This window comes from Rana temporaria, chromosome 7 (assembly GCF_905171775.1).
Source record: "Rana temporaria chromosome 7, aRanTem1.1, whole genome shotgun sequence".
Lineage (NCBI taxonomy): Eukaryota > Metazoa > Chordata > Amphibia > Anura > Ranidae > Rana > Rana temporaria.
Genome location: NC_053495.1, coordinates 44,412,759 through 44,440,696, shown reverse-complemented (window position 1 = coordinate 44,440,696; position 27,938 = coordinate 44,412,759). Strand labels below are relative to the sequence as shown.

At 40.5% G+C, this 27,938-nt stretch overlaps 1 protein-coding gene across 7 annotated transcripts in view; it reads right to left on the bottom strand.

Moving 5' to 3' along the window:
* The window catches only part of WNK2 (WNK lysine deficient protein kinase 2), a 312,062-nt gene that overhangs the window by 116,600 nt on the left and 167,524 nt on the right, over window positions 1-27,938 (bottom strand). For all 7 annotated transcript variants that reach the window (XM_040359295.1, XM_040359293.1, XM_040359294.1 and 4 more), the window contains exons 8-9: window positions 23,753-24,017; window positions 5,152-5,351 (exon numbers count right to left, since the gene is read on the bottom strand). In XM_040359295.1, the coding sequence (XP_040215229.1) occupies window positions 5,152-5,351; window positions 23,753-24,017 (465 nt within the window). The remainder of the gene's footprint in view (window positions 1-5,151; window positions 5,352-23,752; window positions 24,018-27,938) is intronic.

Below are 27,938 nucleotides of genomic sequence, written 5' to 3'. Positions count from 1 at the left end.
TCCAGAAAACTCTAAGGACTAACTTTGATTTCTGCCAAGAGGAAACATTAAACTGCTTCAGGCTGACCACTATGGAGAATTTCTAGTGAATGCACTCGTCATACAGTATAAATTATTTTTGGAGGGCTTTAAGGAGTTCATAGACCCTGGGGTGAGTAGAGCATAAAGAAACAAACCATTATCAGGCAACATCATCTCCAGGCATGTCCCTTAACTCAAATGTTTGACTTGGCCAAATATTTCTAATTAACCTAGGTGTGGCGTAAGTGGAACAAATACATGTTCTGGTACCAATTGGAAAGTGTTTTTTTTAAACCTGGCCGATTGCCATTTTCCTCAATTAGTGAAAGTGTATGCAGGTAGCTTATTCTCAAGCACCCATTATCTTCTAACTGGGGGTAATTTTACTGAAAGTCCTTAAAGCGGTGGTTCACCCTCCTTAACATCAGTCTAGCATTACATTCGGCATAGTAGCGCGAGCTACAGTATGCCTATCTGTATTTTTTTATCCCCGTACTCGCTGTGCTATTGCACATTGAAGATTCCGACTCCCGCGGGGAATGGGCGTGCCTATGGAGAGGGAGGATGATTGACGGCCGGCTCTGGCATGTCACGCTCCCCGAAGACAGCCGGAGTAGGTCTCGGCTCTTCACGGCGCCTGCGCACAGGCTATGCGCAGGCGCCGTGAAGAGCCAAGCCTATTTCGGCTATTTCCGGAGAAGCGGGACGTGCCAGGGCCGGCCGTCAATCACCTTCTCTCTCCATAGGAACGCCCATTCCCCGGAATCTTCAATGTACAATAGCACAGTGAGTACGGGGATAAAAAATGTAAGACTGGCATACTGTAGCTCGCGCTACGATGCCGAATTTTATGCTAGAATAAAAAATTTTTTTTTTTAATAGGGTGAACCCCCGCTTTAAGAAATAAATACCTTACAGTTATCTTGTGTAGTCCTACAAATACAAACTATATGACAGGTCTTCACATAACTTTTGGCACCTAGGCCTGTCAAGGCAGGAGTATCCCTTTCAAACAACTGCCAAGTCAGGGAAAGTCTTAAGCAGGTCTCTGCAGCAATAATGCCCATTACTCACAATGTACTGGTGCTTTCAGTGAGTTCTGTTCTCATATTGCTGCACTAAAAAAAGTAAATTTTATAGGCTGCCATGGGTTACTTTACACCTGTTACATTACTCTTCGGAATAAACTACATTATGTCCTATGTTCAGCTTACTTGTAATCTAAGTTCCCCGATAACTGCAGTGTGTGAAGGCTCAGTCACATTAACATGTCCTTTATACTAGATAACTGTGCAATTCAACTTTCATCAGTCTTTGTCTCTTTACACATATTCTATCAACCTGGCAGACTGTGGAGGCTGGATGTCTTGGCACACAAACCATCAGCTTGAGAAACGGCAGGAGCCGAGGTTAATTTCCGCCTCTTGGAAAGCGTTCTGTAACAACCGCTTAAAAATAGATTGCAGGACAGAAACATGCTTGAGCAGACAGGGCAAACCCATCTGATGGATACTAAATATTCAGAAGAATAGGATTTAAATAATTGAATATCTTATTGGACAGATATCTGGAGACGGGTGATGTAATTAAAAGATCTGCTTACTAAAATTAGCTAATTAAACAACTTGAAATGAGCAATAACGTTACCTTCAGTGATTTAATGCATTTAAAAAAAAAAAAAAAAAAAAAAAATAAAAATACCTTCCCCTTCTATCAAAAGGGACAAATAATTGCTACAAGGCTTCAAACCACAGGAAAAAATTATTGGCTGCACAGAAATCCAGGAGAATGGAATTTGTTGGAAAGACCACGTTTCAATGCCTAATTTATCAGTTGTCTGTTTTTGCTGAACGTGCAACTTATTTAATTACTGCTCTCAATCAAAGTGGTTAGGTTATTGCTTCATACAGAGAGGAAATGAGAGAGGCAGGGATTTTCTGCGGCTCTGCATGCGTAATAAGATGCAGTTTCAGCATCACTAGCAAAAGGATGCTACTGAACGATCATTTTCTCTCCTACGCCTTTTCCACTTAAACAAGTAACATGCTTTCAGGCCATTTTCACAGAGCTCTCAGGATAATTAGAGTTTTAAGCTTGACATTAAGGGCTGGAGAAGCACAGGAAAGGGAACAATTTTCATAAACAAAACAAAGGACCACTACAAATTGAGCAAACGTAGATACAGGCAGGTCAGGGATTTGTCCATCCATCCCAAAGACAAAACAGATGAAAAATGCAGTCATTTGACCTACCACAAGGCAGCCTGTTAAATTTCTATTCCCACATTGTTCAGTAGGAGATTGTGGTTTGCAGCTTGTGGAGAATCTTCTATTGGCACAATCTTTATCCCTGGTTAATAGTGTAAAAGAGTTATCTGGATTGTCAAAGTTGATTGTTTCGTGAAAACCACTTCCAGACAAGGACATCCTTGAAGCTCCTGAGTGAGTTTTCTGGTTCATAATTAGTTGCAAAAGCTCATGTAACCCAGACAAATCTAAGCTATGCTTGCATCCTTGTTGAGGTGGTGGTGGCAAGATGGAATGTTTTTCTAGATCACACATACTAGATCCTTTGTTTGACATGGAAATGGGATGTAGAAAAGAGCAAGACTTCTGTGAATATTTTTCTCTCTGTATCTGAGCCACACAAGCATCACAGTTGTGTACTGTAATCTTCTTTGGCATCAAAACATCTAGTTTTGTATCCAACTCGTTATTTTCCAGTAGATACTCGGCAGAAATAGAGCCCATTAGTGTCGTCTTAGATCTTGTGGCAACCATGGAATCACTGTTTCGGCGGTAGGTAGGGCAGGAATGAGTCATCACCGAAAGGAAGTTTCTGTCAATGGTAGAACTTTTCTAAAGATAGTAACATTGTGAAGAAGATGGTACGGTGACTGAAGGCTTTGGGTACTGGTGATCAAGTGAGATAGAATATCTTGCAACTAAATAATCCTCAGTACTGCGTTTGTATTTACATGGAATATTTCAGTACTTTAATGGGACTTATAAATTCTGCCAGCATTGGTTATTTCACAGCACAGACGTACTACATCTTTGCTGACTGCTGCAGGAGCTATCAAAATAATCTTCGATTAAGTTGTCTCTGGTGCTTGAATGGGAAACATGTGAACCAAAAAGCTTTCTAACAATACAATGCAATAAAGGGTGCAATAAAGGGTGCAATAAAATTTTACTAAATTTGTAACAAAATTAAGATTAAGTTAAACCAGAAGATTGGATTATAAAAGTATTATAAAAAAATAAAGCATAACAGCTTAAGCCACGTACACACGATCAGTTCGTCTGATGAAAACGGTCTGATGGACCGTTTTCATCAGACGAACCGATCGTGTGTGGGCCCCATCGGTTTTTTTATCCATTAGTCAAAAAACTAGGAACTTGTTTTAAAATTATCTGATGGTTAAAAAAACGATAAAAAAAAACGATTGTCTGTGGGTACGTCCATCGGTTAAAAATCCATGCATGCTCAGAATCAAGTCGACGCATGCTCGGAAGCATTGAACTTCATTTTTCTCAGCACATCGTTGTGTTTTACGTCACCGCGATGGACACAATCTGATTTTTAACCGATGGTGTGTAGGCACGACTGATCATCAGTTAGCTTTATCGGATATCTGATGAAAAGATCCATCAGACGGTTTTCATCAGGTAAACTGATCGTGTGTACAGGGCATAAGAGTTTCTAATTAATTTCACATGTAACATTATATACATTTAGAAACCAATTCAAATCCAGCCCCCCACCCCACAATTTTTTTTTATAGCCAAATGTGTATTTCCTTAAAGAGGTATTCCACCCAAAAGAGAACATAGCTTTAAAAAGGATAAGTTTACCTTTAACCACTTTAGGACCGCCCACCGCACATATACTGTGGCAGGGCGGCTCTATTGCACGTCATACATGTACGTTGTTTCATGCAATAGATACTGGGGACTTCTGCAGCGCCACGCTCGATCGCTGCTCAGAGGCAGAACGGGGATCTGCCTATGTAAACGAGGCGGATCTCCGTTCTGACAGGGGACAACACAGAGATCTGCTGTTCCTAGTGTTTAGGAACAGTGCTCTCGATGTTGTCCCAGTCAGTCCAGCCCCCACACAGTTAGAACACACCCAGGGAACACCGTTAAGCCCTTTATCTCCCCCAAGTGTTAACCCCTTCACTGACAGTGTCATTTATACATTGATCAGTGATTTTTTTTTTTTTTTTTTTTAGCACTGACCACTGTAATAAAGTCACTGGTCCTCAAAGAAAAAAAAAAAGGGTAATTTGGGGTCAGATTTGTCTGCCGCAATGTCAAGGTCCGGCTAAAAATCGGAGATTGTTTTTACTGATAATGGCAAAAAGTCCATAAATATATCCCCTATTTTGTAGACGCTATAACTTTTGCGCAAACCAATTAATATACGTTTTTCATGATTTATTTTACCAAAAATATGTAGCAGAATACATATTGGCCTAAACTGATGAATACATTAGTTTTTTATATTTTTTTGGGATATGTATTATAGCGGAAAGTAAAAAAATATATACGTTTTTCAAAATTGTTGGTCTTTTTGTTTGCAACGCAAAAAATAAACCGCAGAGGTGATCAAAATACCACCAAAAGAAAGCTTTATTTGTGGGGGAAAATGATCAAGTTTGTTTGGCTACAATGTCGCATGACCACACAATTTTAATTTAAATACAATCTATCTATCTATCTCCAATTTGAAGGGTATCCCCTTCCTCTAAGACAGTTGTCCCCTCTATTGCTGTTGTGATGGCAGCTGAAAATGTTGAATTTACTCTCACTTTCAGGAAAGTCATGCAGGCCAATGAGAAAGATTCTTCCTAAAGAGGACGCAGACGGTAACATATACCTTACAGCTAACCCCCTCACCACTGTCCATAATCACAGCGCTTGGGTCTGAGGTAGGGGACTACGATAAGTAAAGAGAATGACTGCAGTATCAAATATTGCTTCTGTTAAATCGGAAGAAGAATATTGCTTCTTCCACTTAACATAAATATCCATTTAAAAATACGTTTTATAGGTTTGAATTCACTGTTGTATTTTACATGCTAAAGCAAACGTTAAAAACAAAGAATGAACAGATCACACTTACTGCTGCAGGCTGCTGGTATTGCCCTAGTTGATGCTGAGGACTCTGTGGAAGAACCTGGCCCTCAATCATAGGTGGGCTGAATACTCGTTGGATGGCTGAAGGTAGAGCATCTGGCAGGGAAGAGTAAATGACACTTTGTTGACTGCTCTGTGAATCGGAGTACACCGTAGACCCTTGACCACTGTCAAATGTGCTGTCAGCTGCCGAAAATAATTCAGACAGGAAAAAGAAAATGAAAGGCCAAAGCAAACAAAATAAATCAATATTAAAAGACAGGAAAAATAAAAATGAAAGACCCAAGCAAATAAAAGCAGCATTAAATGAAACTGTCCATCAGTGTTGCCAACCTACCAGATTTAAATTGACTGACATGCCACGCAAAATGTACTGGCACCAGTTTTTTATTGGCTCGTCACAAAGTTACAAAAAATACACTTTTCAGTATATAGGCTACAAACAAGTACAATATATACAATATGTAATTAGCAATGTGATTTAAGGTATATATTACGGCAAAAAAATATATTTCTTATTTTATTTTCGACATAGTAAGTATGTCAGGGACAGGACACTGACCACAGTGTGCAGCAGCACAGAAGATGATGATGACACCTCACCGACATGACACTTCCCCTCCTGAGTCTCAGTGACAGTCTCTCCACACCAGGTGGTCCCTTCACTCACTCCACTCCAAAAAGCCTCGATAGTCCCTCTTTTGCTTCTGCCTTGCTCCTGTACCGCACAAGAGGCTCCGCTCAGCTCCTTTACACCATGACCTCATGCAACACACTCAGGCACCACCTCTGCCAGACCCGCCCTCTGCTGGAACCACCTAAACCAACTGTAGCAGGCACTTTGAAGGTCTCAGCCAGCTCCAGACCGAACTGCTCATGCCAAGTGTCCCATCCATATTTTCAACTGGCAATCTGTTCCGATCACTGGAATGGCAGTAAAAATACTGATGGTAGACAACACTACTGTACATACTGGTTGCCTTAGTATATTAATACAGCATTTGAAAATGCACAACATTTTCATTACAGCATAGAACTGAGATCTGCCAATAATTTGAGAATTTTTACAGTATTTTCTTGCCTGGTATGCTACAACTGCTAGGTACAACTACTGTGAGTGTGGGGCCAAAGTGCCCTTTATCATAGTTATATAGCAGGTGAGGTTGAAAAAAAGACACCAGCCCATCAAATCCAATCTATGTGCGCGATTATATGTCAGTATTACATTGTATATCCCTGTATGTTGCGGTCGTTCAGGTGTTTATCTAATAGTTAAAAAAAAAAACACCATCTATGTCCCCCGCTGACACCACCACCTGTGAAAGGGAATTCCACATCCTTGCCGCTCTTACAGTAATGAACCGTCTAAGCAGTTTAAGTTTACACCTCTTATTTACAAATTTTAATGAGTGGCCATGAGTCTTATTGAACTCCCTTCCGCAAAAAAGTTTTATTCCTATTGTGGAATCACCAGTAAGGTATTTGTAGATTTGAAATCACATCCCCTCCCAAGCGTCTCCTCTAGAGAATAAATTCAGTGCTCGCAACCTTTCTTCATAACGAATATCCTCCATCCAATAGCTTTGTTGTCCTTCTTTGTACTCGCCACATTTCCAGTACATCCTTCTTGAGGACTGGTGCCCAGAACTGGACAGCATACTCCAGGAGACGGCTGCACTAAAGTCTTATAGAGTGGGAGAATTATCGCTTTATCCCTGGAGTTAATCCTCTTCTTAATGCATGCCAATATTTTATTTGCTTTGTTAGCAGCAGCTTGGCATTGCATGCCATTGCTAAGCCTATCTACTACGACCCTCAGGTCCTTTTCCATCCTAGATTCCCCCAAAGGTTCTCCACCCAGTGTATAGATTGCATTCATATTTTTGCCAACCAAATGCATTGTTTTAAATTTTTCTACATTAAACCTCATTTGCCATGTAGTTGCCCACCCCATTTGTTCAGATCTTCTTGCAAGGTTTCCACATTCTGCAGAGAAGTTATTGCCCTGCTTAGCTTAGCATCGTCTGCAAATACAGAGATGGAACCATTTACCCCATCCTCCAGGTCGTTTATGAACAAATTAAACAGGATTGGTCCCAGCAGAGAACCCTGGGGGACCCCACTACCCACCCTTGACCATTCCGAGTATTCCCCGTTTATCACCACTCTCTGAACTCGCCCTTGTAGCCAGTTTTCAATCCATGTACTCGCCCTATGGTCCATGCCAACGGACCTTACTTTGTATAGTAAACGTTTATGGGGAACACCACATCTAGGGGCCTTCCTTTATCTAGATGGCAACTCACCTCCTCATAGAAGGTTAAAAGATTGGTTTGGCAAGAACAATTCATGAATCCATGCTGGTTACTGCTAATGATAGTTTTCATTACTAAAATCCTGTATATAATCCTTTATCATTCCCTCCAAGAGCTTGCATACTATTGAGGTTAGGCTAACTGGTCCAATTCCCAGGGATGTATTTTGGCCCTTTTTCAAATATTGGTGCTACATTGGCTTTTCTCCAATCAGCTTGTACCATTCGAGTCAGTAGACCGTCAGTAAAAATTAGGAACAATGGTCTGGCAATTACTTGACTGAGTTCCCCAAGTACCCTCGGCTGCAAGCCATCTGGTCTCAGTGATTTATTAAATGTTAAGTTTTCCAAGTCCATTACCAATTCTGTCCTCTGTTAACACTGCAGTTTTGGTTACTGAAGTCCCCCAATTCTCTTGTGAAGACTAAGGAGAAGAATAAATTCAATACCTTCACCATCTCCCTTTGTAACCAGATGGCCTTCCTCTTTCTTTATGGGGCCAATATGGTCTGTCCTCCCTTTTTTACTGTTTATATACTTAAAGAATTTCTTTGTATTTTTTTCTCCTCCGCTATGTGTCTTTCGTATTCTGTCTAGGCCACCCTAATTGCTAATTTACATATCTTGTTGCATTCTTTGTAAATTCTGAATGCTGATGATCCCACAGCCTTGTATTTTTTGAATGCTTCTCCTTCGCTTTTATATGCATTTTTACATTGGAGTTAAGCCATCTAGGACTTTTGTTTGCTCTTTTAAAATTTATTTCCCAATGTGATGCATTGGCTAATGCCCTTATTTAATATGCTCTTAAAGCAAACCCACCTCTCCTCCGTGTTTTGTTCCTAAGATTTTATCCCAATTTTTATCTTCTAGCAAGGCTCGTAGTTTAGAGAAGTTGGCTCTTTTGAAATTTAGTGCCTTTGTGTTCCCCTTGTTTTTCCTATTTGTGTGGTTTATACTTAAGCCAATTGACCTGTGATCGCCGTTTCCTAAATTGCCCCATATTTCCACATCCGTGATCAGTATTGTTGGTAAACAGTAGATCTAGTAACGCCTTGTTTCTAGTTGGTGCATCTACCATCTGACCCATGAAATTGTCCTGCAAGACATTTAGGAACTGGCGAGCCTTAGACGAATGCGTGGTTCCTTCCGCCCAGTCTATGGGGCAGATCCACAAAGAAATTACGCCGGCGTATCTATTGATACGCTGGCGTAATTTTAAAATTCCCGCGTCGTATCTTTGTTTTGAATCCTCAAAACAAGATACGATGGCATCTCGGCTAGATCCGACAGGCGTACGTCTTCGTACACCGACGGATCATAGATGCAATCTTACGTCGCGAGAGATACACTACGCCGCCGTAACTTACGGGACGGATTCGTTGTGGATTCAAAATAAAAAAGATAAGTTACGGCGGCGTAGCGTATCTTAGATACGCTGCGCCCGGCGCAGATGTATGTGGATCTGCCCCTATGTCTGGATAATTAAAATCCCCCATTATGATAACACTTTTCATCCTTGCTGCTATGAAGCCTACATTTTGCTCTTCACCTCATAGTGGTTCTGTGCCTGCTAGTTTGTGCCATCTTTTTGGTATGTTCATGTTAGTCATTATCTCCTATATGTCTTCCACCACAATGCAAGATATATTTGCTGTGTAGACTACGGCCTAAAGTATATTGGGACTGCATATTACTGTGCTGGAACCTTGGCTATTACTTTACTGATGTCTTAACTCTCTGCTTGTTCATGCAATATATATTACTACTAAGGGATGTCCAGCATAAACTGTCAGGTCATACAGTTTTGCTGCATACGATAAAGAATTACAAATCATATTTTCTTTAACCTGCACAAATTTTCCTTTATATAAATATGCAGCGGGGACAAAATATCTACCCTACAACCTCAGGTTCTAAAGGTGGGCGTTGGTCCACCTCAAAATTGGATGTCCCTATTATGGCCATCCTATTTTTCCAATTTTTTCCCCCAAAGGCACATTTTGGAGGCTAATCAAAAGGCAAACACTAAATTATGCATAATGAATCTATGCATAACAGTCTAAACTTAACTAAAATAAGGATCAATACTGTATAATGCACCATATAAATGAAAAGGGTCGCATTTGTAAAGCTAATACGACGCAACACATTTGTTTGGCCAGCTGACCCAACTCTGACTTGGGAGACCCTATTTACAACATTCACAATGATCAATTATACTGTATGAGATCTGTAGTACTACTACAAACCAAATACCAATACAGCCTCACAAATTCTGCACTTAAGCCATTTGAAATCAGAACGAACACCTTTCACAATTTTAGCGTGAGGATGACCTATACATGGCAGGTTTGTTCTAACCTGTATAATCCTAAGCGTGAATACTAGTATTTAGTAATGTAATATTAAAGAGGCAGTATCCTTTATACATGGCTTTGTGAATTTTCTGTAGTTTCCATAATTTGTGTCAGTTATTGTTCACGTTTATACTGCTTATAGGCAAATCCAAGGTCTTAGCACATTTTGGATAGTTCAGGGGGGCACCTTAAATGTATTTATGTACAAAAACCTTAGCCACGTTGTAGCCATGAGCATCATGGTAGATACACAGCGCTTAATCTGTCACTTGCACACGTCAGTGGTTTGAGCTCTACAGTGAATGGAGTTGTCATTCGCATGCAGCACAGCTCAGCACTGCAGCAGTTACAGTAGAAGTATAGAGAGAATGCTTGACATTGCATCCCTACACCCACTGATCAGAGCCCACATATTTCATGTGCCTAACAGCTTTGTTCAACATGGGGATTATTGTAAAATCTGACGATCTCCTTAGGTTTGGCAATACATGCATCGATTCAATAATTCAATGAAACTGACATTTTGATATCCTTATTGAATTCAGCGAAAAGTACATTTTCCCTACTATTTTGTTTTGAATGAATGAATGAAAACTTATATAGCGCAACACATGCGAACTTAATCGCCTCTGGGCGCTTGTTGTTCCTGTCTCCTTTGGTATCAAAAGAGATGAGTCTTGATCTTTCTCCTAAACGCCAAGTGGTTCTCCTCCAACCGAATGCTGGTTGGTAAAGCGTTCCATAGTCTAGGCCCTTGGACCGCGAATCTCCTTTCTCCTTTGGACTTGTAGTTGGCTTTCGGTATCTGGAGGAGATTTTGATTGGTGGATCGCAGAACGCGATTGGGATTATGAGCTTTTATTTTTTCGCATAGAAAATCAGTTTTCTACTGATTGCCATGACTTGAGGGGTGTAAAAAATTATTTTAAACCAGCCTTTGGGACATATGGATCAATCAATTTAGAAACCGTCACTTTTGATTTTTGTTACTTTTTCCAACAGATATTTGGCATTGAAAGTGATCAGATACATTTAGGTAAATTGTAACATCTGTGCAGCACCAAATATTTTTTTAGAATATCAGATCAGTTAAACTGATTGACCAGTTGATTACATTTAAAAAAAAATCAATGCTTGTATGGCCAACATTAGACCACTTAATCAGCATTTGCTACCTCAAAAACAAAAGACCCGAGGATATTATTGTTCAGCAATGGGACACAGGAAAAAATAGATTTTCTATGGAAAATGTTAACCTAGATCGATGGCCATTTCTTCCTTAGAATACTACCAACTGAAATGTAGTATTGAAAGGCTCCACTGTTTTCTCTTATGAAAATCCATGCTTGCTAATTTGAGCAACTAGGATTATGTCCCAATGCATGGTTTACGAGTGCCAAATCTAGTCCCAAGGCAGGTTATTGTAAGCAACACCACAGACAATTCTGGGAAAAAAGGTATAGTGTTCCTATTTCCCAGCAGAACAAATTACAGCTATGTTCGGATTGGTTGCTTTTAATACCACCAGTTTTATTTTGCTCTGGCTTTTATATATTGGTTCCATCACTGAAACAAGGGGGTGAAACGTTACTGGAATTTGTCATATTTGCAGAGGCTAAAAGATACCAAGGCTATTAACATCTGTCAGACAACTGCAAAATGAAATTTAGTAAGCTCTTTTCAATTCTAGGCGTCACTGCCCATGTCATCTACTTGAATAGTATTATTTAAAAGTGGCCTAATTTGTCTGAGGTCTACATGGCTCCCGATTACGAACCATAGATTGCCGCTTTAGTGTTTGTTAATGTATGTGTCTACATTAGAACGTTATGCGATCATAATGGTGGTCATCAAGTATCACTACAATCCAATTACAGTTTGTTGCAACTTGAATAGCTTTTCAGTTTACTTCCATGATTTGACTTGCTTTCAGTTAATAATGATTAAAGAGTTAAAGGTTAAAGTGGACCTTCACTCATCTATGATTTTACATGATTTTCCTATTCCTCCCTGCATTACACAATTGGACCTTCAGGGAGAACCTAACTTACCTAGGCAACAATTTTACCTTCAGTTGAGACATGCTTCTTCAAGCTTATGGGCTTATATCTACTCTCACCATCAAGCCATCCCTTGGTAAGAGATATCTTTTATGGACTAGAGAAAAAAGGCCCAATATCTCATATCTATTCATTCTTACTATCAGCCCTACAAAACCCAGCAAATCTGCCACGTAGGAGGGGTTGGACGCAGAATCTAGGAGAAATAGATGACAAGACCAGGGAGTTGTTTTTACAATCTGGACCGCTTACCTCGGTTTCACAGTCCCACAGGTGGTCTCACCTATTTTTACTTCACAGGGCTTATCGTACTCCCATTTAATTGCATCACTGGGTTATGAGGGATTCTTCTATGTGTCCCAAATGCAATAGGGAGGAAGGCTCTTTAATCCATCTGATTTGGCGATGTACCAAACTGCATCGGTATTGTGATGAAATAACTGTAGTAATCTACTGTACTCCAATGTTGAGGTCCTGTTGGACCCCTTAATCTGTGTGGTGGGAGCCAATCGATGAAGAAAAATATACACCCCCCCTCTAATATAGCAGTGATCAGACTACTCTATAGAGCCCAGAAATTAGTGGCTAGATTCTGGCTTTCTCCAAGTGTGCAGACTAAAAAACAATGGGTGGACCAAGTTAATTACATCCTAATCAGGGAACAGTTGACATATCGGCATAGAAATGCAAATTGCTAATTCCACTTCATATGGCAAGCCTGGTTGGGGACTTCTGGGTTGCCCCCCCCCCGCAATTGGTCTTGTATCGGTTGCTACAGGCATGAGCAGTTTGAATAATTTGGGGGGAAGAGAGCAACGTGGACTCTCAAGAAGGTTATCAGGTTAAATCCCACAGTTGCTCAATATTTAATTTCCCAAACATACTCTATGGGAGCACTCACGGACCTTGGAGAAGAAGCTTCTTTATGTGCAGGCGGGTTGTGCACGCCTGTTGGCCTTCTGTTGATCGGTGTTGATCTGTGTTGGGCTGGCGGGCTAGTTCCTGCCCACTCAGCTCAGATGGCTGTTATTGTTTTTAACGTTTTATGTGTTATCATGCCCTACTTAGTCATCCTCTGCTTATTTGGTGTAGTTGTTAACCAACAATAATATCCAAGTAGTGGGTCATAGGCTTGTGGTAATAGGATGTTAATCTTATAATATCCTTCTATGAGCTATGGCAAGGTATTCTATGTTGTGCTGTAATCTCATTCCTTGCATTGATACTTTACATACCTGCTGGTGTTGATAAAAAAAATCTTCTTTGTATGTAAACTGTGATGTATAACTATTGGCACAATAAAGATTTTTTTCAATTAAAAAAAAAAAAAGAACCAGAAAGAAAATATTCTCACCAACATCTAAATATACAGGTGCATCTCAAAAAATGTGAATATCAAAAAGTTAATTACAGTAATTAAATTCAAAAAGTGAAATTTATATATTGTATAGATTATACAAGGAGCGATATATTGCAAGCATTTCTTTCTTTTAATTACTTCAATAACAGACACTTTCGCCCCTTCCTGCCCAGGACAATTTTCAGCTTTCAGCGCTGTCGCACTTTGAATGAAATTTGTGCGGTCATGCAACACTGTACCCAAACAATTTTTTTATAATTTTCTTAAAAAAATAAGTTTTAGTTTGTCATTACATTTGGTTTTCTCCTTCACTGGACAGGCATTGATGAGTTGGCACAGATGTGTAGAATTGATGGGCACCGATAGGCGGCACTGATGACGAGGTACTGACAGGTGTTACTGCTGGGCACTGAATGGTATCTGTGGTCGGCACTGACAGACTTTGATTGGGCACTGACTGGCATCTGATGGGCACATCCGATGGGGGCTGTACTGAAAATCAATGTGCTGATTATCAGAGCAGACCCCCCCTCTGACAGGGAGAGCTGCTGATCAGCTCCCCGTCAGCGCAAACCTAGGAAAACCGTTTACCGCCACTTCCTGGTTCACGTGATTGGTCACAGCTGATAACGTGGCAAGAAGCCTCTTGTCAGAGGCTCCTTACTACGATCTGAGATGCAGTGTGTCAGACCGACACACAGCATCTCCGATCGCCGCGCAGACCCCCCTCTGACAGGGAGAGCCGCCGATCAACTCTCCCTGTCAGCGCGAACCTAGGAAAGCCATTTACCGGCACTTCCTTGTTAACGCGATGATTAGCTGTGATTGGTCACAGCTGATCACGTGGCAAGAAGCCACTGTCAGAGGCTCCTTACTACGATCGGAGATGCAGTGTGTCAGACCGACACACAGCATCTCCGATCTCCGCGCTGTGTGCCACCGCGGGCTCACCAGCACGTTATCCTTCTGGACGTCATATGATGCCAAGTCAGGATAACAGTACCACCGCCCGGCAGTCAATCTGTTATAGGCCGGGCGGGAAGTGGTTAATTTTGATTATGGCTTACAGTTAGTGAAAACCCCAAAAATTCAGCATTTTAGAAAAAATTTATATTGTAAAAAAGATCAATATTTTAGACTCATGATGTCACACTACAATCAGCTAATTAACTCAAATCACATGTAAAGGGTCTATCAGTCTGGTTCAGTAGGTTACACAATCATTGGGAACACTGACAACTCAGTTATCCAGAAGACAGTCATTGACACCCTCCACAAGGAGGGGAAGTCATAAAAGGCCATTGCTAAAGAAGCTGGCTGTGCACAGAGTGCTCTATGCAACATATTAATGGAAAGTTGAGTGGACGGAAAAAATGTGAGGCCCCGTACAGACGAGCGGACAGTCCAATGAAAACGGTCCGCCGGACCGTTTTCATCGGACATGTCCGCTCGGAGATTTCTGTCTGATGGTTGTACACACCATCAAACAGAAATCCGCGTGGACAGGATACGCGGTGACGTAGCCGCGCCGTCGCTGCGACGATGACGCGGCGACGTGCGCGACCCTGGAAGGTCAATGCTTCCACTCATGTGTCGAATCACTTTGACGCATGCGAGGGCTTTCGGCCGAGCGGACATGTCCGGTGAGTCTTACAGATGATCGAACATGTCCGATGGACAGGTTTCCAGCGGACATGTTTCTTAGCATGTTTCATTAGCGATAGGCCGTACACACGACCGAACATGTTCGGTCGGGTGTACGAGGCCTGAGAGAAAAAGGTGCACAAGCAATAGGGATATCCGCAGCCTTAAGAGGATTGTGAAACAAAGGCCATTCAAGAATTTGGGGGAGATTCACAAGGAGTGGACTACAGCTGTCAGTGCTTCAAGAACCACCACACACAGACTTATCCAGGACATGGGCTACAACTTTTGCATTCCTTGTGTCAAGCCACTCCTGAACCAGAGAATGTCAGAAGTATCTTACCTGGGCGAAGGAGAAAAAGGACTAGACTGTTGCTCAGTGGTCCAAAGTCCTTTTTTTCGGATGAGTGTCAATTTTGCATTTAATTTGGAAGTAAAGGTCCCAGAGTTTGGACGAAGAGTGAAGAGGTTCAGAATCCAAGTTGCATGAGGTCAAGTGTGAAGTTTCCACTGTCAGTGATGATTTTAGGAGCCATGTCATCTGCTGGTGTTGGTCCACTGTGTTTTATCAAGTCCAAAGTCAGCTCAGCCCTCTAGCAGGAAATTCTAGAGCACTTCATGCTTTTCTCTGCTGACCAGCTTTATGGAAATGCTGATTTCATTTGCCCACACTGCCAAAAGTACCAATACCTGGTTTAATGATCATGGTATCACTGTGCTTGATTTGCCAGCAAACTTACCTGACCTAAACCCCATAGAAAATCTCTGGGGTATTGTCAAGAGGAAGATGAGAGACCAGACCCAACAATGCAGATGAGCTGAAGAATGCTATAAAGCAACCTGGGCTTCCATAACACCTCACCACCAGTGCCAAAGGCTGATCGCCTCCATGCCACGCTGCATTGATGCAATAATTCATGCAAAAGGATCCCCGACCAAGTAGTGGGTGCATACTATACTGTACATACTTTTAAGTTAGCCAACATTTCTGTATTAAAAACCCATATTTTTATTTGTCTATAAAATATAAAAAATTTCTGAGATACTGAACTTTGGGTTTTCACTAGCTGTAAGCCATAATCATCAAAATTAAAAGAAAGACATGCTCGTAATATATCACTGTGTAATGAATCTATATAAAATATGGAGTTTCACTTTAATTGAATCACTGAAATAAATTAACTTTTTGATAAAAAAAAAAAAAAAAATTCATACCTGTATAAGAAACAAGAATACCTTACTGGAAATCACAATGTTTAACAGAACAGGGGTGCGTTAAATGGAGGTGCAAAGTCTCTCTTGGCGAGTAGGAGAATATGCAGTGGTCACTGATCTAGGGATGAAGGGAAAGGACAGGCTACCAATCCATTCTCAAGGGACGCTTCACTTTCTAAGTTGGGTAAAAACACACATTTATATACATATTTTTTGAGGCAATCCTAAAAAAGGTTATGTTTTATACCTTTGGCTAAAGTGTGTTGGGGTACACACCCCCGTTCTGTTAAACATCAAGAACCAGAAAGACAGTCTCATGATGACATCAGAAGAGACAATGGCAGTACGTGCAAATAGGTCTTTGAGAACAACCCAGCTATAAAAAGGTAAAACTAGGGCTGTCACACAACCCAGCTATAAAAAGGTAAAACTAGGGCTGTCACACAACCAAGAACCCCCTGGACTGCCTAGTGTCACAGAGCCTAGCAGCAGGCAAATGCAACAGTTCATAATCAAAGGCAGAGATTAGCAACAAAGGATTCTCAGAGCACTATTGCAGCAAAGAAAAGAAAAGGCTTGTTACCAGACCAAAAGTCCTGAACATGATAAAGAAATAATGGGACAACATATTATATTAGTTAAAATAAAGATTGCACAGCCTAAGTTACCAGAACAGTGCAAATGATAAAGAACATGCCAAAAGTACAGCAACATCAAACAAGCAATCAGTAATTGCCATTCACTGATCTAGTTGCAGTACATTCAGCTAGTTATATTGAATTACTGAACTGTGTTCCTCACCGTGAGATATATGCAATGCCTCTACCTCGTTCAGATAGAACGGACCATAGTATATGACTAAAATCATCATCCGTCATGGACTATAATTCCATGCAACTGTCAAATCAAACTGAAATTAAGCACTATGCTGCATCTGTTTTTTTTTTGAGTATTCCAAGTCTACATGATCTAACACTTACTCAAAATTTCTAGGCATTTTCAGTAAATGCTGCTTTGAACCGATCAATTTTCCTCAATGAAACTCATTCTTTTGTTATTATAAGGAGATTAGTAAAGCATATGGATTCTTTACGGAAGGTCTGAGCAAGCCAATTCATTGCACTCTAATCAAATCTAGCACAATCTAAGATGTTATGTATACTCAGATAATGCTATAATATGACTGCCTGGTTAATAGTAATATGTCTACAGCATGATTTTTATTAACCAGTGGTGGTAGCAACAGGAAGCCATTTAAAAAAAATATACGTTCTACTTAATTGTCTTAAAAAAGTACACTCCAGAAAAATGTTAATTGACCTTGTGTTGCACACAGAAATTACAGCCAAACTTCGCAGTACATAGAGGGATACCACAATACAAATCATACTGAATATGTTTTGGATGGAGTAAAGTAGGCTTGGGGCCTATCTTTTATATGCTGTCTGTGTCTTCACTGGGGGCATTTCCCCTCATTCCTGCCACAAAGACCGCTGTCACTAGGACAGAAGGTCAAGGAAATCTATTGGCAAAGCAGAAAGCTGTTTAAAATGATTGTAAAGGTTCTTTTTTTGTATAACAAACATGTTATATTTGCCTGCTCTGTGCAAGGGTTTTGCACATAGTTGCCCAAAACGTCCTCTTCTGGGGTCCCCTAGATTTTGGCGCCTCCAAGTGACCCCATAGCAAGCCACTTGCTATGAGGGTACTCGTGTGGGCTTTATCCAGAGTCGGACTGTGTGCGTCTAAAGACAAACAGAGCCTGGCTCGGCCCTGCCCTCCTCACAGAATTTTACATGTTGAGTCTCCTGTGAGGATAGAGAGAGGGAAGAAGAGCTGCCGCGGACAGGCACAGCACTGGATCAAGATCAGGCTCAGGTAAGCATTTGAGGGGAGGGGTAAACTGGCAGAGCAACTTCTGAAAGGTTTTTTGCTTTAATGCAGAGAGTGTATGAAGATAAAAAAAAAGTTGCCTTTATGACACAATAAAACAATAGCTTTATTCTCCAAAAAAATCTATACACAGCCACTACTTAATGACCCTGTAATAATTTTTTCATGAAATCATATCTTACGGTGTTTTTCTTGTTGGTCATGTGCATGGGTTTAAACCTGGATTCTTCTGGCTCTTTGCTGTGGTCCTGTTCACTCTACTACTGGGGAATCTGACTCTCTGCAGCTTATGCTGGTCATATATGGTCGAATTTCGAAAATAATTTTCTTTTGAAAATCAGAAATTTAGTGCATTTTGTTTTCAACCAACCAAGGCCTCAATTTCACCTATTGTTGCTATAGAAAAGATTTTTTGGAAATCTTTTCTCTTTCCGGGAATTTTCTTTTCTTGCACTCAGGTCCATTTCTTCTTTGATTCAATTTCTCACACAATTCTCCCATTGATTAGAAAATGGTTTGCTTTTCAAAAAAATTTCAACATGCCGATTACCGAATTGATGGCCGCACTAAAATAGTCTGTTGCTGCTGCCCACTAATGGTGCGAAATTCGAATGAAAATTCTTAGATAAGATTCTCAAAAGGAAATTCTTTCGACATTCGAACTCCGTTTAGTACATCTGCTCCTGGCACTCTAACGCAGTGTTTCACAACACCAGTCCTCAAGGCGCCCCAACAGGTCATGTTTTCAGGCTATCCATTATTTTATTTTGCATAGGTGATTAGATCAGTTTCACTGCCTTAGTGAGTGCTGTGATGGGGACCCCTGATGTAAAGGGGCACTGTGATGGGGACCCCTGATTTAAAGGCGTGATGTGATGAGGACCCCTGATTTAAAGGCGTGATGTGATGAGGACCCCTGATTTAAAGGCGGGCTGTGATGGGGACACCTGACTTAAATGCGGGCTGTGATGGGGACACCTGATGTAAAGGAGCGATGTGATGGGACACCTGATGTAAAGGGCGCTGTGATGGGGACACCTGATGTAAAGGGGCACTGTGATGGGGACACCTGATGTAAAGGGGCACTGTGATGGGGACACCTGATGTAAAGGGGCACTGTGATGGGGACACCTGATGTAAAGGGGCACTGTGATGGGGACACCTGATGTAAAGGGGCACTGTGATGGGGACACCTGATGTAAAGGGGCACTGTGATGGGGACACCTGATGTAAAGGGGCACTGTGATGGGGACACCTGATGTAAAGGGGCACTGTGATGGGGACACCTGATGTAAAGGGGCACTGTGATGGGGACACCTGATGTAAAGGGGCACTGTGATGGGGACACCTGATGTAAAGGGGCACTGTAATAGGGTCACCTGATGTAAAGGGGCACTGTGATGGGGAAAATTTTAGTGACCGGACCTCCTTGAATTTTAATTCAAGCCCCCTACTCTACAGGATAAGCCACATAGAAAGTCTAATTGTTTTCAGTCCTCATGAGCAGAATAATAGACTTGCAAAGTTTAAAAGCTTATAAAAAAAACGATTGACTTGTTATCACAATATACCAAGCCAGGATTGGACTAGTAAGACAAGAAAAGGTTTTCTGTAAGAATCTGTAGTCAGAGCCAGAATTGCATTCACCCATACAATTCAATCAGAAGGCAAAAGCAACTAGAGGCAGCTTAGAAGAAAGTCAAAAATGCAGGTTACATGAAGGTCAACTACAGCTCAATACAACTGAGAAGAACTTGGCATTGAAAGGCATCTCAAACTGATTGCAGTAATGTTAATCTGACCCAGGGCCCAAGGATAAAACAGCCTAATGCTTTTTATAGTGCCAATTGTCAATATAAAAGTATGGGGACTGTATGGGGACTGTAGCATCAATCTGCTTTGATGTTGCATTCTATCTGCTTCCATAGGACCCCCGAAGCAGGTTTTCATGTAAATTTCGAATGCTTCTACACTCAGAACTCTGTTATTTTACAAGCACTTTGACATGTGCTTAAGTTGTTTAAAACATTTAGCAATGAATAACAGAATTAAAGCTGGTTCTAGGAGTGAACTATCTCTACTTGGCCCAATTACTTTATGGTGATCTTGTCAATCTCATTTAAAAGGCATCATTTCATCCTTTACAAATAGGACCGTTAATGGAATATTACTTGGGTGTTGAAGTTCACTGCAGGGGAATTAGTAACAAAGAAAAATGTAGGGACATCTACACCAATATATACCATACATGCATATATCATTACCTTGAGCATGAAATTAAGAGAGCTGAAAGAGATTCAAGGCTGAGAAAAGCAGTCAAAACTCTGCTCCATTTTCCATTATCCGGCATAAAGTCACTGCATTCTTTTTTTGTAAACAACTTATATAAGCATAATGTACAAAAACACAGATAACATTGAGTGCAGGCCAAAACGAGTTTGATGATTGTCAGCATTTTCCAGCCTAGTGACATCAAAATGCCAGTAGGAAATGGATCGCTTGAAGGAGTTCTCTGCCATCTAGTGTTTTCTCAACAGGAGTATAATTCAAGTAGTCAGGCTCAGAATGAAACTAGGTTCAATATGCTACATCTAGGTCAACAGTGGGACATCTTCCAACCAGCGGTCCTAAAAAGCAATCCCGTCAGATCGAATCCTAACTCCACCCAAAATGGAGAGATGATGTTGCTCTCTAATGTTTAAGAAAACACCATTCTGCTGCTTATAAAGTCTATAAAAAATAAGGTTTGTATTCACCCTCTTTTTTTGTGTTTATTAGAAGACAAAGTTCTGCTTTAGATCATCAACTACTGGGTTGAGTGCTACATGCAAGAGTAGGAAGCCAATTAAACATCAAAAGACAAACCAGAAGCAGCCCCTGCTGGTGAGCAAACTTTCTCACACGGTGTTCAATTAAATGACAGAGCAGGGCAAAAAACTAAATATTTAAACTCTTCGATGGGTTCCGTGTCTTCCAGTGAACACAGAGAACAATTTTTACGATGAGTACAAAGAACCCTTAGTGAATCAGAGAACCAGTACTCCTCTTCAGCGTGCAGGCTGGCACCCGTCATCCCTATTTTCTGGCACAGAGGGGGAGGGGTGTTGGGCACCAACAGGGGCCCCCCTGGGCTGTCTTAATTTTTGGGGGTTTTCCTAGCAGCCTACTCCTGCAGGCGGCCCTATACCAGGTAGGCGATTATACAAGGCAGATTTGCATCCTCAAATTAAATAAAAAAAATGTTTAAAACATACCTTTGTATAAAGCCTTCACTGTGCAATATAGTATTCATGCAACCAAGCACTAGCTTGTTAAAGGCCATGGGGAACAACCATGTGCATTAGAATTCACAAGCAATGTTTGACGGTTTGTACAATTTAAGATGACCAGCTTAGTTGGCCTTACTAGTCTAAGCTACGATAAACATTACAATTGTAAATGTCAAACAGAAATCATGGGAAAACACAATATGCATTTCCAAATTATATACCGTATATATATATATATATATATATATACACAGTGGGGATCGAAAGTTTGGGCACCCCAGGTAAAAATTTGTATTAATGTGCACAACGAACCCAAGGAAAGGTGGAAAAATCTCCAAATCTCCAAAAGGCATCAAACTACAGATTAGACATTCTTATAATATGTCAAAAAAAGTTAGATTTTATTTTCATCATTTACACTTTCAAAATTACAGAAAACAAAAAAAGGGCGTCTGCAAAAGTTTGGGCACCCTGCAGAATTTGTAGCATGCACTGCCCCCTTTGCAAAGCTGAGACCTGCCAGTATCATGGATTGTTCTCAATCATCATCATCTGGGAAGACCAGGTGATGTCAATCTCAAAGGTTTTGAATGCCCAGACTCATCAACAATCAGCAACATGGGTTCTTCCAAGCAGATGTCTAGAAAACTGAAACTGAAAATAGTTGACGCTCACAAAGCTGGAGAAGGCTATAAGATAGCAAAGCGTTTTCAGATGTCAATATCCTCTGTTCGGAATGCAATTAAGAAATGGCAGTCATCAGGAACAGTGGAAGTTAAAGCAAGATCTGGGAGACTAAGAAAAATATCAGACAGAACAGCTCACAGCTCACAGGATTGTGAGAAAAGCAATTCAAACCTCACGTTTGACTGCACGATCCCTCCAGAAAGATCTGGCAGACACTGGAGTTGTGGTACACTATTCCACTTCAAAGAGATACTTGTACAAATATGGTCTTCATGGAAGAGTCAACAGAAGAAAACCTCTTCTACGTTCTCACCACAAAAAACAGCTATGAACTTTGCAAATGAACATATAGACAAGCCTGATGCATTTTGGAAACAAGTTCTGTGGACCGATGAGGTTAAAATAGAACTTTGTGTCCGGAATGAGCAAATGTACGTTTGGAGAAGAAAGGGCACAGATTTTAATGAAAAGAACCTCTGTCCAACTGTTCAGCATGGGGGTGGATCAATCATGCTTTGGGGTTGTATTGCAGCCAGTGGCACAGGGAACATTTCACGAGTAGAAGGAAAAATGGATTCAATAAAATTTCAGCAAATTTTGGATGGTAACTTGATGCCATCTGTGAAAAAGCTGAAGTTAAAGAGGATGGCTTCTACAAATGGAAAATTATCCTAAACACACCTCAAAATCCACGGGGGATTACATCAAGAGGTGTAAACTGAAGGTTTTGCCATGGCCTTCACAATCTCCTGACCTCAACATAATTGAAAATCTATGGATAGACCTTAAAAGAGCAGTGTGTGACAAACAGCCCAGAAATCTCAAAGAACTGGAAGACTTTTGTAAGGAAGAATGGGCAAAGATACCTCAAACAAGAATTGAAAGACTCTTGGCTGGCTACAAAAAGCATTTACAAGCTGTGATACTTGCCAAAGGGGGCAGTACAAGATATTAACTCTGCAGAGTGCCCAAACTTTTGCAGACGCCATTTTTTTGTTTTCTGTAATTTTTAAGTGTAAATGATGGAAATACAATCTAACTTTGACATATTATAAGAATGTATAATCTGTAATTTAATGCCCTTTGGAGATTTTTCCATCTTTCCTTGGCTTCGTTATGCACATTAATATTTTTTTTTACCTGGGGTGCCCAAACTTTCGATCACCACTGTGTATGTATATATATATATATATATATATATATATATATATATATATATATATATATCTCTCTCTCGATGACGATTTACAGGTTTTTCTCGTAGCTGTCCGCTTTGGAAGAAATAAGCCATGCTTCACAAGGTTTGGGCCTTTACCACAATGCACCCAGTACTGTATATAGAAACCTTCTGCACTGGGAAAGGCTTTAGAATAAGGATAAGATTTCGGTCATAAACCATTATGATTATGTATTGTATTCTTACATATAACATTCATATTACCAATTTAAAAAGTTGCATATCTTTTTTCTATAGGCGACTCCTGGAGCTGTCAGAGGTAAGAGGCCCCCCACTGAGGTCTAAAATTTTGCCAAAAAGGTAGGCTGTCTCAAGCCTCCTAAGTAGCCATAACCTTATCAAATACACTCAAATACTATGCATTGTGATGCAGACAGCACTGCTGTATGATCTGAACACAGCGTATGGAAATCAACAGTTTCTATGTATCCTTGCATTAGGCCTCCTTGATCAATGAAAACCAATGCAGCTCAACGGACATGGTGTGAACAAACCCTTAATGTGAGCACCATGAGATATTAAGAAGAGTGTGAGGAGCAGGTACATACATGCTACAGAAGTAATGCTGGCAGGCAGTTTGGGCAAAAATAAGTGCTGGTCTGTCTCCAATTCTTCTCCTTCATGTTGACCTATGTGGGAAGAGTGGGCAAGTGGTGGAAGGGGAATCTGGGGTACGTTCATCTGTTCCATCACCTCCGTATCACCATTCTCTGGCCTAATTCTCTCTCGTCTCCATTGGATTAATGCCACTCGATCACGTATTGACTTTGCAACTATCTTCACATCACTTTCATTGAAAAATCCAGACTCAATCTGTAAAGATACCATCATGAAAATAGATTTATTGCCATCAAATTAATCTCTACATTGGATTGCATGATTTATGCAATGTAAGAAAAAGCTGCATGCCATTTTTAATCATGTTCAATCTGCATTTCGAACAACCACTTGAAGACGTATATGACTTTACTCAATAAAATATTTACTCAATGTTTACAGACACCAGCAGACACCAGGATTACCAGCCCTTACTGTGAGACCATAACTGGGACCAACGTTAAAGTGTTACTAAAGGCAAAACTTTATTGGTTTTCCAATATAGTGGAGAGAATTTAGAACTCATTTGCTATCTGTGCCTCTGTTAGAGGGATTCACCTTCTGTATTTGCCATAATTACCATCATTGAAAGTAAAAGAAAATCCTAAATGTTGGGTTGTCCCCAAAACAGCAATAGAGGAGAAAATCTGCAATGGTGACACCATTTCTGGCGACAGCCAGGGATTTGCTCACTTTAAAAGAGATTTCCGCTCACTTTTCCCCAATGGGACAAATATGGCAAAGAATTAAACGGGTTCTAATCCTCCCCTAAGGCCTGCATCACACCTATGCATTTTTTAGCACATTTTCAGTTTTGCAAAAACACACTACAGTCCATTTTACAGTTTCCTATGGATGTAGTTCACACCTGTGCATTTTCTGGAAAGGGCCAATGACTTTTCTGGTTTTTGGTTCCATAGACTTCAAAAGCATGTATTGAAAAAACGCAAAATGCATCTGCAATATGCAAACTGCAACCTGCATAGGTGTGAATCAGGCCTTGGTATATTCAAAATGGAAAAAAAATAAAATATTTCTCTTCATCTTATTGCAGCACAACACAGCAATAAAAGAATGTCCAGTTGGGCTCAGCTAAATAAAACTCAGTCTTTGGTCCATAAAGTGGCAAAGTACTGAAGATTCAATAAAAACTGAAATTCTTAGCTTCTCCAACTAGGTGACAGAACAATCCATTTTAGGGGATACATTTTTATATTGTCTGACCCATTCAGGGATCAGAGGATTTAAAAGTAGAATTCCAGCCTAAACCTATTTTTAAAAATGCACCCTCCCCCCTCTAAACACCTATGCCGCTTGTAAAAAAGATGCATCCACTTGCCTATTTTTACCCCGCTCCAGTCCAGTCACGTCACACGATCCCCTATGTCAGCCAGTGGCAGGTACAGCGGAAAGAAGAGTGGGTTCAACAATGATACTGAATTCCAGTAGCAGCGACATCACCCAAAGGCTTCCATATCCCAGCTGTTGTCTGTACCCGCTCCTCTCCCCTGGAGTCACCGTTGGATGACAAAAGGGAGCCAGATCACGTGACCAGATCAAAGCAGGTTGAAAACAGGCAAGCAAATAAACATTTTTTTACACAGGTACCCAGCATAAATGTTTAGGGACATTTTTAAGACTAGTTGGTTTTAGGTTGAAATTCTACTCAAAACGAAACCCGCAGCTAGCAGCACGAGAGACCAGTACATTCCTTTGTATTGATTTTTTAAAACCTTTTCACGAAGCTTAGGCTTGAATTAGTTCATGACGCAGCCTGATTTTAACCTATAGTAATAGGGTTTCTTCAGCCATACACTGGGCACAGGTTGCATTCCACTCACTCCAGCCAACGATAGACAGGATGATTGGTTAAAACCCAAAGGGAGCCCAATTCCCTCTAAAAGACAGCGCAAAATAAAGCATGGCAAAGCTGTAATGGAGAAGCATCATCTGCAGAGAGACCACAGACAATATTGCCGACTAAGGATTTGCCTTCTGTCTGCCGTTTGTGAAGGACAGCTTCCAGAGTATAGTTCCTCTAAGGCAGAGACATTTTTATTTCCACCACTGATGCGGTCTAAACCAATACAAAGACTCTTATGCCACATACACACGATCAGTTTTCGGGTTGCAAAAAACAAAGTTTTTAAAAAATGTCATTTAAATCAAACGTGTGTGGGCTTCAGAGCATTTTTCGGGTTCTGAAAAACGGGCAATTTTTTTTTCGAACATGCTCTATTTTTTCACGACGTTTTAAACTGTAGTTTTTCGGGTTGTAAAAAAATATCGCGTGTGGGCTTTAACGACGTGAAAAACCCGCACATGCTCAGAAGCAAGTTATGAGATGGGAGCGCTCGTTCTGGTAAAACTACCGTTCGTAATGGAGTAAGCACATCCATCACGCTGTAACAGACAGAAAAGCGCGAATCGTCTTTTACTAACAGGAAATCAGCTAAAGCAACCCAAAGGGTGGAGTCATCCGAATGGAACTTCCCCTTTATAGTGCCGTCGTAAGTGTTGTATGTCACCGTACTTTGCTAGAGCATTTTTTTTAACGATTGCGTGTAGGCAAGGCCGTTTTAATGATGAAGTTGAAAAAAACTTAGTTTTTTCTAGAGCCTGAAAAACTTAGTTTTTTACAACCCGAAAAATGATCGTGTGTACGCGGCATTAGAATCTCTGCCTTTTATCACGTTCAGGCTTTCTCCAGGTATTGGTTATGGCTTTAATGGGACAGATGTAGCATCGCTTGTGATCTGGGTGCAGACAGAGGTACCAACTGGCTTCTCAGGTCCATCTCTGGCCAGAAACCCCAAACCACCAGTACAAAGAGGAATCATGAACCTTATAAAAAAGGTAGCAGCCTTTTAGTCTTACTAAAATGGATTTAAAGGGGTTGTAAAGGTTATTTTTTTATTTTCTAAATAGGTTCCTTTAAGCTAGTGCATTGTTGGTTTACTTACCTTTTCCTTCGATTCCCTTCTAAAAGTTGTTTTTCTTTGTCTTCTTTTTCCGAATTCCTCACTTCCTGTTCCTCCTCAGTAAGGTGTTCAGTAAGATGTTTTAAATGACTTTCCACCGCTTGGATGATGGTGGAAAGCTTACTGAGGAGAAACAGGAAGTGAGAAATTCAAAGAAAATGAACATTTAGAAGTGAAATCGAAGAAAAAGGTAAGTGAACCAACAATGCACTAGCTTAAAAAGGAACCTATTTAGAAAATAAAAGACAAACCTTTACAACCCCTTTAAGTGTTTATTCCTAAGGGCTGGTTCCCATGATGATGACCCTAATGCATGCTGTATTATTGGTTTGGAGCTTGGCAGCCAAACGGGGCAAGGAAAGTTAAAATGTACCGCTGAAAGGTGGGGGAAACAATTTATATTTTTGCGACTATTTCTGTTGGAACATAAATGATTACATGGAGTGGAGACACAAGTCTCCAGTGAAAAGCAAATTACTAGAACAGAACAAGTTAGCTTTTCACAGCGCTTTTTTTCACATCAGACAAAATTACTGCAACCAAAACACTGCAGAACAGGAAATAAAAAGTGCCCCAGTGAACAATGGAATTTTCCCTTTGTACTCTCTGCAAGTGTACCTGTCCTCTGCACACAAAACAAACCATCATTTTGTGAGATATCCACTCATTAGAAGTCTGTCAGTATTGTTTAGTGAAGACAAGCATTTCAAGTCTTAGCTAAATGGGAAATAAATGGTGCTACTAAATGAAAAAAAAAAAAAAAAATGCATTACTACTACTACTAGACACCACTCTCCTCGAACTGCAACCATTACTTTCATTCAGATCATATGACCTACATCCTGATGAGACTGGAGACATGTCCTCAACCTGTCCAAGACCTCTGGGAAACCCCTCTGCCCTATACCCACTTATCAAACCCTTAAGTTTCTTACCCACTCTCACCTTCCCTACCCTTATTGCCTATTTTTTTACCCAATACTGTAACTGAATCTTAGTCTTGAGTATACTGTATACTTGTATCTATCATTCTCTATCATTGGGGCAGAATGTACACCTTGATGTCCTTTCTTAAAAAATAAATCTTTAAAAAAATAAGTTAAAAAGGCCAACGGAGCAGAAATTGTAGAATTAAATTAGATGTACACATTCCAGG